This window comes from Suricata suricatta, chromosome 16 (assembly GCF_006229205.1).
Source record: "Suricata suricatta isolate VVHF042 chromosome 16, meerkat_22Aug2017_6uvM2_HiC, whole genome shotgun sequence".
In the NCBI taxonomy this organism is placed as follows: domain Eukaryota; kingdom Metazoa; phylum Chordata; class Mammalia; order Carnivora; family Herpestidae; genus Suricata; species Suricata suricatta.
In genome coordinates this window covers 56,117,377-56,129,116 of record NC_043715.1, presented here as the reverse complement: position 1 = coordinate 56,129,116, position 11,740 = coordinate 56,117,377, and the positions used below count along the sequence as shown (strand labels likewise).

Genomic DNA, 11,740 nt, shown 5'->3' with positions numbered 1-11,740 from the left:
GGATGAGGACCACGTGGACTTGGGTCACCTCGGAGACCCCGGACACATCCCCCTCTTCAGGCTGATCCCCCGGGATGAGGACCATGTGGCGCCCTGAGCTCTCCAAGGAAACAGACTCTGCTTCCCTTATCTGACGACTCCCAAACCTCTTCAGGACACCCTGCCCTCGTGATACGAGAGAATACCAAGCGTGCCCCACCCCTAGCAGCCCCCGCGCGGGGCGCCCAGGCACTGTGTGCCTTCTCACTTGAGCGCTGGCCACGGGCCCATTGCTGCTGGCCTTGGCGGAGCTGCCGGCAGCTCCTGCTTTGCTGATGCTGGCCAGAGCCTGGCGGGCCTTCTCCCACTCCGGGTTCTCGTGCATCGGCGTCTCCATGCCGTTCTCTCTGCCTGCCCCGGCCACCATGCTGTACTGAGAGGACCTGCACGGAAGGGACACTGGGTCAGTCTCGCTCTTCCCTGCACGTGGTGGGCAAGTCAGAGAGGGCGCTGACCCAGGCTGGAGTCCCAGCTCTGCCTGCACCACCTACTGAAGCCTCAGGTTTTTAACCCCGCATGTTTTCATCATGATGCGCTGACACCTAGTTTCTGCATCACACCCTTCTGTGAGGCACAGATTAGAGACCTAAGGAAAGGTTACCAGTCCCCACAGAAGTTAACATAGCACCTGGCGCCAAGCAGGCCTAAGGGTTTCATTGGTCGGTTCTGGCTGACACCTCCCCGGCCAGCAGACTATCATCATGCGGTTTTGGAGAAGCCAAACTATTAGCAGAAAAACCCAGGTACTAGGTGCTGGAGACTGCCCCTTAATTGCAGTTCGCTGAATGGGTTCTTGCAGTTTTATGAAATAAGCACTGTACTGTGGATTTTGAAAAGTGCTCAGATGGGGCGCCTGGGTGGCTCAGTCGGTTAAGCCTCCGACTTCAGCTCAGGTCAGATCTCACATTCGTGGGTTCAAGCCCCACGTCAGGCTCTGTGCTGACAGCTAGCTCAGAGCCTGGAGCCTGCTTCCGGTTCTGTGTCTCCTTCTCTCTCTGCCCCTCCCCCTCTCATGCTCTGTCTCTCTCTGTATCAAGAATAAATAAAAAAAACATTAAAAAAAAAGAAAAAGAAAAAGAAAAGTGCTCAGAGAGGTGAAGACCTGACTCTCTCCTGCAACCAAAGGCTTCCCTGACCCTGGTGGCCAGAGGACCTCATCCCCACTCTGCCCAGGCTGCGTGAGGAGCCGGCCCAGAGGACAACACTGGGTCTCACCTCCTCTCGCCCTCCCCTCGCGCCTCTGCCCCTCCAGCCACACTAACCAATCCGTGCTACGTTGATCACCCACGTTGGCCGCCATCTGGACCTTGGGGCATAAGGGGTGGACCTCAGGAGCCAGACTGCTTTTTCACTGTCTATGAGAAAAAGAAGACGTTAGACTCGAGAAGGTGCAAGAAACAAGCCACGAACTGGGGACTGGAGGAGCCAGGCAGAAAGGGAGCGTCTGAGAAGTTAGGAGCCACCAGGAGAAAAGGCCTCAGTGGAGAGAATTCTGGGTGTGGAATCAAAGGGCTTCTGCGTGAGGGGAAGACCCCTACCTCCCTGCAGCGTTCTGGGCGGAAAACACAGGATTTGAAAACAGGAAAGTCTGAAGGAACTCTCCCAAAGGGAAAGAGAAGGGCCTGAAACCCACGTGGGGAAAGGGGAGGATCCAGGGAAACCCTGAGACAGAAGAAAGGTCCAGCGGGTGAGGTGGGGGCCTCAGGTAAGGGCTGAAAAGAAATCCAGAGAGGAAGACCGCTTCTGAGAGGAAGCAGAAGAAAAAGGATGATCGGAGGAGCAGAGTCTACATGAACCCTTAAGGCTGCAAAGAGGGAAGCATCTATAGGAACCTAGAGAGAACTCCAAAGAACAGATGGGGGGAAAAACTGAGAGAAAGGGGACTTCTGGAAGTTATTCCAAGAAACAGGGAGAAGTGGAGATCGCCAGGGGGCAGAGCCGCTAAAGTGAAGGAATGTGTTTCCAGAAAGCTCTCAGGAGACTGAAGCTAGAAAAGTCTCCAACAGCGGAGGGGAGAGGCAATCCCCTCAGTTGGAGGTCTGCAGAGAGAACTTCGGAGATGCCTGAAAACGTCCAAAACTTCTTTAAGAAACCAAAAGTGGAGTAGAGAAAAGAGCAAGAAAGTTAAGGGGGTGCCTCAGGCGCAAAACTCGAGAGGCTGAGAAGCAGCGGGGGGGGGGGGGGGGTTCAAAGGCGAGTCCCCGCCTGAGAACCCAACAGTCCCACAAGGGAGGGGACGGGAACAGCAATCTGGAGTTGGAAGAAGCCCCAAGAAAGGCTTGAAAGAAGAAACAGAAGCGGGGGTCAGGGGGTGATGAGTGGGGACAGTGAGAGGAACAGCGAAAGGGGGAGGCCTGGGACAGAAAAACAGTGGGAGGAAAGCCTGAGGGAGGGGGGGCTCGGAGGGTCCTGGGCGGGTCTGACCCGCACCGGCCACGAGGGGCACCTGGCCATTAGAAGGCCCGGAGGGGGCAAAGGCGTCAGGTGGATAAAGAGTCCCTGCAGATCCCGGCGACCCGCTCCAGAGCCACCGCCCCGGCCGCGTCGCGCGTACGCACGGCGTCTCCAGGGTGGAAAAGACAGTAGCAGGATCGCGCGTCGCCCAGGGCAACGCCATTATCCCGGTGGAACCTCCTGGTCACTGGGGGTTGAGCGAATGGGGCGGTCGGGGCCCAGAAATTCCGAGGGCAGGGGTGGAAGGCAGCAGAGGCCTACCGCGCAGGCGCCAGGGTGCGCAGGCGCAGTGACCTCCCGGGCCCGCCACACCCTGTTGTCGCTCGCGCGCGGCGTCCGTTGCTGCGACAGCCGACCAGGCCTCGGGACCCGCTGGGCGGAGGGCCGAAAGGAAACGCCGTCCCCGCCCGACCGCCCGCCGCTCCCCATACCCACCTCAGCCGTTCGCCCCCTAGACTCGTCAGCAGCGGCCCACGGCGACAGCGAGACGGTCGCACAAATGCTCGCAACCCGGCAGGTTCTTGTCTTCCTTAGGCTTCGACGTTCTGACCGCGGCGTCATGACGTCAGGCGGAGGCCTCGCCCCACCCCCCTTGACACTGCACAGCCAATGGGCGCCGTGAGCTTCACTTGAGCCCACCCACCACCACTCCCCCCTCGCTTGCGCAAGGACGCGTGGGTGTTTAAGGCAAGCCGGAAGACTGAGGGGGACGGTGGCCCCGAGGGGACACGCGCGGCGGGACCTGCCGGCCCTGTACCCGCACGCGCACCCTTGTGTTGGCTCAGGTAGCCACCGTTGTTTCTAGACACGAACTAGCGTGGGGACGAGTGTAAGGCTACCTGCCGCACAGCTCTGGAAGCCCGGGGCAGAGAAAGGTGAAGTCCAAGAAAGGCGTTGAGAACAGCCTGCGGGAAGGGGAGCTTCCCTAGTACAGTAAACCGCAGAGGCGCCCCGGCCGGGAGCGCGTGCAGGCAAACGCAGGCGGGCGACAGGGAAGGCCCGGGGACCGTCGCGGGAGCACGAGAGCAGCAGATGGCCGCGGCGGAGTAAACGCGTGCGGGGGCCTGGGCTAAGCTGATGGGTCTGTACAGGTGGGCAAGTGGCACACCCAGGCTGGGAAATGTGGACCTGGCAAGTAGCAGTGTGCCCTGGGTTTCCATCCGGGATCCTGACCGAGGCACGATCCAGTCTGGCTCAGGGACCGTTCAGTGTATCCATAGTAGGCAGTAGCTATTTCAGAAGCTGTTTCCCTCCGTTTTTTACTATTAGAAATCGTTGTGTTGATGACTGCGTATCATCTTGTTAATTAGCACAGTTGATCTCTTTCTCTTTTCACTTTAAAAAGAAGACTTTTAGATGAGTTTGGGGTTTACAAAAACGTTGCAAAGGTCATTCAGAGTTCTGTATATCCTACACCCGTTTCCCGTTAATGCTGTTCTCTCGCAGTCCTGCCGTATACTTGCTAGACCAAGAAAGCAACATTGGCACGTTACTGGTTAACAGTAACCAAGTTTATTATTTATTTTCTAAAACTGCAGCTTTATTTGATTTTTACTGTTTTCACTAATGTACCCTATATGTGCCAGAGTCTAATCGAGAGTACCCCATTGCATTTAACATCCCTCTGCTTTTTTTAAGTTTATTTTTGAGAGCGAGAGTGTGTAGGGGAGGGGCAGAGAGAGGGAGAGAAAGGATCCTAAGCAGACCCCGAGCTGTCAACGTGGAGCCCCATGCGGGGCTCCATCTCATAAACTGTGAGATTGTGACCCGAGTGGAAATCAAGAGTCAGACGCTTCACTGAGCCACCAGGCACCTCTAGAACCCCTTTACTTTTAACTGTATATTTAAGGTGGGTTTCTTCCTTCCTCCCTTCCTTCCTTTTTCTTTTTCACCCAAGTGAACAATCTCTGCCTTTTCAAAGAAGTATAACGGCACTTTTGACACGATTACTGGTACAGTTATCTTTATACCTGTCCTCTTGCTGTGGCGTTTCTATTTGTCCCATCTTTGTTTCCCTCCCCCCCTTTCCCTGCCTTCTTCTGGTTTGAGGTTTTTTTAAATAGACTTTTTCAGAGCAGCTTTAGGTGGGGCCTTTGGCAGGTGTTCTGCTCTAAGTCCCCACTGGCTGCCCGGTGGCCAGACTGTGATGACCATGGGCTGTGGTGATTTCAGGGCTCACCCGGGTGTTTTCCAGGTCAGGATCACTCTCCTTTGCCTGATGCTGAGTCCTGAGCCCTGTTGTTTCACGTATTTTGTCTGGCCTTTTGGTTGTTTGAGGAAGGAGAGAAAAATCTAGTTCCTGTTCCTCCCTCTTGGTTAGGAGTGAAAGTCCTCCTGTGTATGATTTTTAAAATGAAAGTATATTTCTTTTTTGTAGAGGTTAGGCAAAATGGCCTTCTTTCTTGGTTAAAGCTTCCTGGTTAAAGGTTACTCCAGGGCCTGTTGGAGAGAAATCAGGCGGCCTGAAATCTCAGGCTACTTTTGGAATTTGCAGCACTTCATGGGGGCGCTTCAGCTTGAGGGCAAGGACTCTCAGTTCCCAGAGGGTGGCGTGTGAGATCAAAGCAGTCCCAGTAGCTACAGCTGAGGGCAGCCCCCAGGGTCAGCCAGCTTGGCTGGCGGTCAAGAGGAGAAAGTGAGTCAATACCTGTGGCCCCGAAGCCCCTCACTGGAAGTTGTGGGTTTCTGTGTCCTGGTTTCAGGCCAGTCCACCCTGAAAGCTTCCTCAAGTGCATGAGATGGAGAAGATCAGCAGACACTTCCCCCCAGGCAAGCCCTGCGCTGGGCACCTGACATCTGCCACTCTGGGCCCAGAGGCCCTGACCTGAGGCCCTCGGGTTTGGGGTTTGTGTTTTGGGCTTTAGGATTTTTCACGGTTTCCAGAGGCAACATGGCCCGTACTCCACACAGTGCCCAGGACCCTCGGCGCTGGGAAGGAACCTCGTCAGTGTTTCTGGAGGGTAGAACATTCACACAGGCAGGGGGGCTAGGCTATTTTTGCCGCCCTGTGAGTTAAGGGAGGCCTGCGGTCTAGGAGAGCTATGAATCTTGGAATCGCAGAGGAGAGCCTGGGGACCTGTCCTTGTGTCTCCTGCTCTGATGGGTGGGGCAGCTGAGCCCCAACAGGTCAAGTGACTGTCCACAGCCACCTGACGGTAAGTAGCAGGCGGGGCCCTCAATCACGGCCTGCACATTTGTCCGCTGCGCTGCCACTGCCTGTCACGCCCGGCTCAGTTCTCGCCTTCCTGAGGCCTTCCCCAACCGAACCAGCCCAGGGCTGTCGTGTGCCAGGGAGGGACCCCTGCGTTCAGTGATTCATTCCACTTGCCCTCTTCTGTGGCCTTCAGCTCACAGTTTAGCCAGAAGTCAAAGTTTTGTTGCAGTGGACAGCCATCAACATACATTCTTAGATTTAGATGTCTCTGCTTTCCTTCTGTGCAGTGGGTCCCCAAAGCAGGCCTGCTGGTCAGAGGGCCTCTACTGTTTTGATTCGGTCACGCATGAGCAGCCTGCTGTCACGGATCGGAGCGTCCCAGTGTCAGGAGCCGGCCGAGTGCCCCCCCCCCCCACAGCCGCCCCGCCTCCACAGCCCCGCCCGCGGAGGATCTCAGCTATGCACACAGCTAACACGTGAGGGGAAACCGTAATAACCCATTTTTTTGCCATATGTGTTGAAACGATTTTTCCCTAGACTACCAGTTTGCCTCTTGGCTTTATGGGTTGTTTTTTTTTGGTTTTTTTTTTTTTTAGTTCCACAATTTGTCAAATAAATTGCCTTTTCCTTTCCAGCTTTAGAGGAGCTTGCTGAAAATCCTCCCCTTCTAACCAAGGTGTACTAGATACAGAATCTCTTACTTACTCTCTGAGATACTTCTGCCCCTTTCCCTTTTCTACGTTTAGGTTTTTGCCTGTTGTACCTAGTACGTTTTCTTCCAGATGGGGATCCACAGTGTCCACAGACCTTTGAAACGAAGCAGCGCCTTCACGCTGACTTGACATCTGTCTTCTGTCCTGTACATACACTCTGAGATCTATTTCTGGGTCGTCTGTTCGGATCCAGGGAGACCTGCCTCTTCCTGGGTCAGGACCTGCATCCTGCTTTTAGAATCAGGCAAAAAAGTTGTCATCCTCATAATCCTCCTCCTCCTCATTATTTAAAATAACAATGCCTTTGGAGTCACTGCAGAGCCCTAATGGAAACCAAAATGCCTGGCAGCCAGGAGGCCTCGGTGAAGGGTCTCGTGGGCCCCAACCAGGAGGCGAGATCAGGGAGGAGAGAAATAAGGACCCGCTGCTTATAAAATAAAGTTTTCCCTTTTATTTCAAATCAACCCATTCCCAAGTTAGTGCCGCAAGTGGAGGTCACAGCCCTAAGCACCCTGGGGCCAGGCACATGTGTCCCTGCAAGGATGGGCCTGATGGCCAGGGGCGAAGGGTGCGGGGCTCGCTAGCTGCCCCTCCTTGCCAGCCCCAGGCCCCGGCCTGCCCCCTCCATAGGGGCGTGTGGTAGAGATGCTGTTAGTGGTGGGAGCCCGGTCAGGCTGAGGCAGTGGGGTCTTCTCCGGCCGCCAGTGAAGAAACCGGAGGGAGAGGCAGACACAGGGGCTGATGAAGATGGCAGGGCCGCCCCGGTGCCCAGAGTCCCAGAGTGAGGGACAGGAGAACAGCGGCGGCTTGGAGCCGCGGTGTCACTCTCTGGAAGCTCACCGGGGTGGGGGTCACGGGCTCAGTCCGGCGTGGAGGAGGGGCTCAGATGGATGACTGCCACTGCACAAAGCGCTTGGATTCCTGCGGGGAGATTGGGGAGGGGGCACGGAGGGGTCTGGGCCTGTGGTGCAGGCCCCCATCCCCTCCCCCAGCCCCAAGGGCCCACTACCTGAGGGTTGAAAGGGTCGTCATCATCTGTGTCGTCATAGTCGTCACTGAGTGGCAGAGAGGCAGGATGGGAGACCATCAGGAGGCTCCCCAACACGAGCGACCAGGGTGTCTGCCCCCAAGCACGGCTCCCAGGACCACGCCCTCACTCCCTTCCTGACCTGGCTCAGCCCCCCACCACTGCCCCTCCCTTGCCCCCTCCCCTCCTGACCTGGGCAGGAAGAGGGCCCAGCCCCCCACCTCTACCCCTCCCCACCAGCCCCTCCCCTCCTGACCTGGGCGGGAAGAGGGCCCAGGCACGGGGCAGGCTGCAGAGGGCAGTGGCTAGGGCCCCCGCAGATAGGAGGGAGAAGAGCAGAAGGAAGAGCAGGCCTTCCAGGGCGTCCTCACACAGGCCCCGGAGGGCAGCGCCATAGTCCTAGGGTAGGCAGGGGAGGGTCAGCCGGCAGTGCCCCTTCCCCCCCCCCCAACACATAGTGTCCCGGTTCAGACAGTCCACCGGGCTGTGCCCTGCTGGACACGTCACCCGGCCTCTCTGTGTTTCAGTTTCCTCCCCTGTCATCTGGACTCAGTACTAGGACACTGGAGGTGCTCCAAGCACAGTCATTACTGTACCTGGAGGTATAAACCCAACTCGTGACCTCTCCACCGCGCCCCCAGCCGCCACACCAGCTCAGCCCCAGTCAGGTTCAGGGCTGTCCTGCGCACTGATGTTGGGCAGCCCGTCTGGGTTCTACCCACTAGATGCCAGTGGCATCCCCTCCCTGGTTGTGACAACAGGGAGACATGTCTCCATGCACTGCCAAATGTCCCCTGGGGGCAGGATCTCTGGCTCAGAACCACGCTCAGAAGAGCCACGGCCTCAGAATGGCACCTGGCACGCAGCAAGGTCATTTCAGATCACAGGAAGCCGAGAGAGGACCAGAAGGCAGTGCGGGTCCCTGGCAGTGGGGGCTGACCTGGCCAGGGAAGCACGTCTCCGCTCCAGCCCTGGAGCTGTCCGAGGGCTGCTGTGGCCTGCACAGGGAGGGGGTGCCGAGGGACAGAGCTAGGACCAGCCTGGGCCCTCTGCAGGTGAGGCGTGGGGCTGGACGTTAATCCGTGTGCAGGAGAGTCACTGGAGGGTTTTAGCCGAGAAAGAACTTGATCGGATTGTGTGTGAGAGGCTCACCCAGCTGCTAGCTGTTTCAGGAGGACAGATGGGGGAGGGGGGACAGGGAAAATGGGCGGGAGGTGAGGGGGTGACCAGGGTACAGCAGTGGCAGGGAGCCATGCTCAGAGTCTGGATGGGTTTCAGAGGAAGGGCCAACAGAACTTGCCTGGGGAATGGCTGTAGGAGGTAAGGACAGACAGCAAAAAGGATGTACCTAGGTTTCTGGCTTGAGCCCCTGGGTGGGGGGCAGGGGTGCCTGGTACTGAGCCAGTGTGGCCCACAGGAGGGGTCTGTCAGGGCAGTGGGGCGTTCTGTTGTTACTGTATCAGGCACCTATCCTCACTGCTGCCTTTTGCAGTGGCAGAAAGTTGAAGCCCAGAGAGAGCAAGCGACTTACCCAGAGTCACACAGGCTAGAAGGGGCAGAGCTAGGATTGGAGCCAGGTCTGGGAGGCTCCAGAGCCACCCTCCTGGCACTTTATCACTGATGTCCCTCAATCCTGATTTTAATATGCGGAGACCCTAAAGCCCAGAGAGTGGAAACTGAAGCCAAGGGTCACACGGTGCACCAGTGGAAGAGGAGACTCCGGCCCACCCTCCTCCCTCCCTCCCTTCCCTCTCCACAGGAGCCTTGGGAAGTGCAGTCCAGCCCAGTGCTGGCCTGGACCACGGACAAGTCTGTGGGCCCCAGTCTGCCCTTACATGGAAAATCAGGGCTGCTTCCTAGGATTTTGCAGCTCAGGAGTTCAGCAACTCTGACTATTGCTCCGTTGTCTCCCCCTCCCCCCATCCCCTGGTTAGAGTGCAGACCTCCGAAGCTTTGGGGACAGTGGGAGCAATGGAAGGGATGTATGTGATCACACCCAGGGCCAGTTCAGATCCCAGGTAGGGTCTCCAGAACAAAGGCAGGATGCCCACTTAGATTTGAATTTCAGATGCCTGACAGCAAAACATTTTAGTACCAGCACCTTTCCAATATGGATGGGACATGCCTAACGGTAAAGAGGTTATTTGTCGCTTGGTAGGTCTGGCAACCCCGTGGGGGACACACCACAAGGCGAGGAGGCATGTGTCCCCCGGGGGAGGAGAGGCCTGAGCTGCAGGGGGCCCTGAGGTGGGGGTAGGCTGAGGAAGAGGGCTGAGGTTGCGGGGGCTCACGGAGGGAGAGGAAGGAGGCCTGTGGGAGACCCGCCCTCTGAGCCTCATCTTCCATGTCCGTTAGATGGGGGCAATGACCGCGTTCCCTTCGGATCACGAGAGAGGGCTCAGGGAGCCACCACGTGTAGCGCACGCACATGGCAAAGCCCTGTGCAGGGAGGACCGCGGTCCCGCGAGGGAAAGCAAGTGTCCTCTCCCTCCTTTCACCGGGGGGGGGGGGGGGGGGGGCCGACACCGGGATTCAGGGACGCTCACCTGCCAGTGGACACACGGCTGCGGCGGAGCCCAAAGCGACTGAGCCTGTAGGACACCAGCCATTCTTTCTCTGGGATGCCTGCCCACCCCTGCTGCCTCAGGATGGTGAGACCCCCCCACCTCCCCCACCCACGAGAGCTTTACAGCTACGGATCCCCTGCAACCCCGGTTATATAAGTGAGGAAACTGAGGCACAGAGTGGGCAGTGAGTTGTCTGAGGTCAGGAGCTAGGACTGGAACCCAGGCATGTCTTGCTCCAGAGTTCCCTAAGCTGCACAGGCTCCAGGAGGAAGGGAGGGAGGGAGGGGTGGGGCGGGCGGGAAGGAGGAATATAGGCTATAGATAGGTGGTGGGTAGGTGGGTGGGTAGGTAGGTAGGTAGAGAAGAGCTACAGGGCAGATAAATAATAGAGATAAACGTAAGGATTTCTCGGGGTCAGTGGGAGAAAGACCAGAGGGCTCCCTGGAAGAAAAATCTGGACACGGGGACAGAGCTCACCTTGTGTAGGCCGCGACAGTGCAGCAGAGCCACCAACTGGTGGAAGTTGCCTTCTGTCACATTGAGCGTCTCCTCCAAGGACAGCAGAGGCTTCTGCACGGGAGTGGAGTGTTACCCCACATACTCCTAAGGCTGCAACGTCCCCGGGTCCGCCCCTCTCGGCAGGCCCCGCCCACCGCCCCGCCTCCTTCCCCTGGTGAGAGGTGGGGTGCGCACCTGCGCATCAGGGAACTGGGGGACAGCTTCTCGCTCCAGGCCTTGCAGCTGGGAGTGGATGTTGGCCAGAGCTCGCTGGGACAGAGTCAGCCTCTGCGGGAAGACAGAGGGAGGACTGGGTAGTCGACGCCCCCAGCCCCCTCAGCATCCTGGCGCCTGCCTCCGCCCCCCGAATCTGCAGTCCAGGCCCCAGCCCGTCCTCCTCCGCCCGGCACCCTTGCCCGTACCCCTAACCTGTTGAAAGGGGTTGGAGACTGCCTGGTTGCAGAGGAAATAATAGTTCAGGATGTCTGAAGCGGGAGGGAAAGAGGGGGAGGCCATGAGCCTGGGTCCCCAGCGCCTCCCTAGGAGGCAGGTGGGAAAGGGGCGGGCCCTGTCTCTCTACCCGCAGGGCCAGGGGCCTCTCCCCAGCTCAGGCCCCTGCTGTAGTCCCAGTGGCCTAGCCTTCAGGGACAGGCTAACACACCCTCCCTTCTCCAGCCACAGTCAGAAACCCGCGGGTCTCCACACTCCCCAGACCCGTTCTTCTGTCCTTGACTAAGCTGGGCTCCTACTTCCTCCCTGTCCTGGGAGGTGGGCCCAACCCCTGCTCTGGTCTCCCCTCTCCTGACTCCAGCTTCTGTATCCCTCTCTCTTTCCAGCCCATCAGGAGAGGTGCTGAGAGCTTCAGAGACTGAGTGCAGGCGGGACTGGGCGCAGAGGCCTGAGGACCCAGGGCCTGTGCTGGGTTGATGGGATCACCTGAGTCGAGCCCAGTCTCCTCCTGGGTCAGGTTCAGGATGTAGGCGTCAGGGCTGGAGCAGAAGTCACTGAGGCCCTGAGAGAAGCATCAGGAAAAAGGGCTCAGACCACACTCACACAGAGCTCAGTGACTGGATAACAACCCACCCCCAGCCTTGGGTGGCCAGGGTTCCAAGCCCCAGCCCCTCCTCCCTCAGACCCAGGGGTCCAGCCCTCCAGCCTCTCCTCCCTCAGACCAGGAGTCCAGACCCCCAGCCCCCTCCTTCCTCAGACCCAGGGGTCCTGACCCCCAGCCCCTCCTCCCTCAGACCCAGGAATCCTGACCCCCAGCACCTCCTCCCTCAGACCCAGG

At 58.2% G+C, this 11,740-nt stretch overlaps 2 protein-coding genes and 1 long non-coding RNA gene across 6 annotated transcripts in view; 1 reads left to right on the top strand and 2 right to left on the bottom strand.

Annotated features, from left to right (window-relative positions):
* Window positions 1-3,062, bottom strand: part of LOC115279887 — a 3,355-nt gene extending 293 nt beyond the window's left edge. Inside the window, exons 1-3 of the mRNA XM_029924389.1 lie at window positions 2,929-3,062; window positions 1,302-1,394; window positions 14-422 (exon numbers count right to left, since the gene is read on the bottom strand). Of these exons, the coding sequence (XP_029780249.1) occupies window positions 14-422; window positions 1,302-1,339 (447 nt within the window). The 5' untranslated portion in view covers window positions 1,340-1,394; window positions 2,929-3,062. The remainder of the gene's footprint in view (window positions 1-13; window positions 423-1,301; window positions 1,395-2,928) is intronic.
* Window positions 3,063-4,340: 1,278 nt separating this feature from the next.
* On the top strand, window positions 4,341-6,824 carry LOC115280133. Its single transcript, XR_003903679.1, has 2 exons — window positions 4,341-6,123; window positions 6,430-6,824. It is a non-coding gene; the product is annotated as an uncharacterized LOC115280133 (long non-coding RNA).
* Window positions 6,789-11,740, bottom strand: part of TTYH1 (tweety family member 1) — a 15,022-nt gene continuing 10,070 nt past the window's right edge. Inside the window, exons 7-14 of one of the 4 annotated variants that reach the window (XM_029924650.1) lie at window positions 11,389-11,464; window positions 10,882-10,937; window positions 10,648-10,740; window positions 10,432-10,524; window positions 9,934-9,978; window positions 7,644-7,786; window positions 7,370-7,415; window positions 6,789-7,281 (exon numbers count right to left, since the gene is read on the bottom strand). In XM_029924650.1, the coding sequence (XP_029780510.1) occupies window positions 7,243-7,281; window positions 7,370-7,415; window positions 7,644-7,786; window positions 9,934-9,978; window positions 10,432-10,524; window positions 10,648-10,740; window positions 10,882-10,937; window positions 11,389-11,464 (591 nt within the window). In that variant the 3' untranslated portion in view covers window positions 6,789-7,242. The remainder of the gene's footprint in view (window positions 7,282-7,369; window positions 7,416-7,643; window positions 7,787-9,933; window positions 9,979-10,431; window positions 10,525-10,647; window positions 10,741-10,881; window positions 10,938-11,388; window positions 11,465-11,740) is intronic. The other 3 variants (XM_029924651.1, XM_029924652.1, XM_029924653.1) reach the window with 3 other exon arrangements.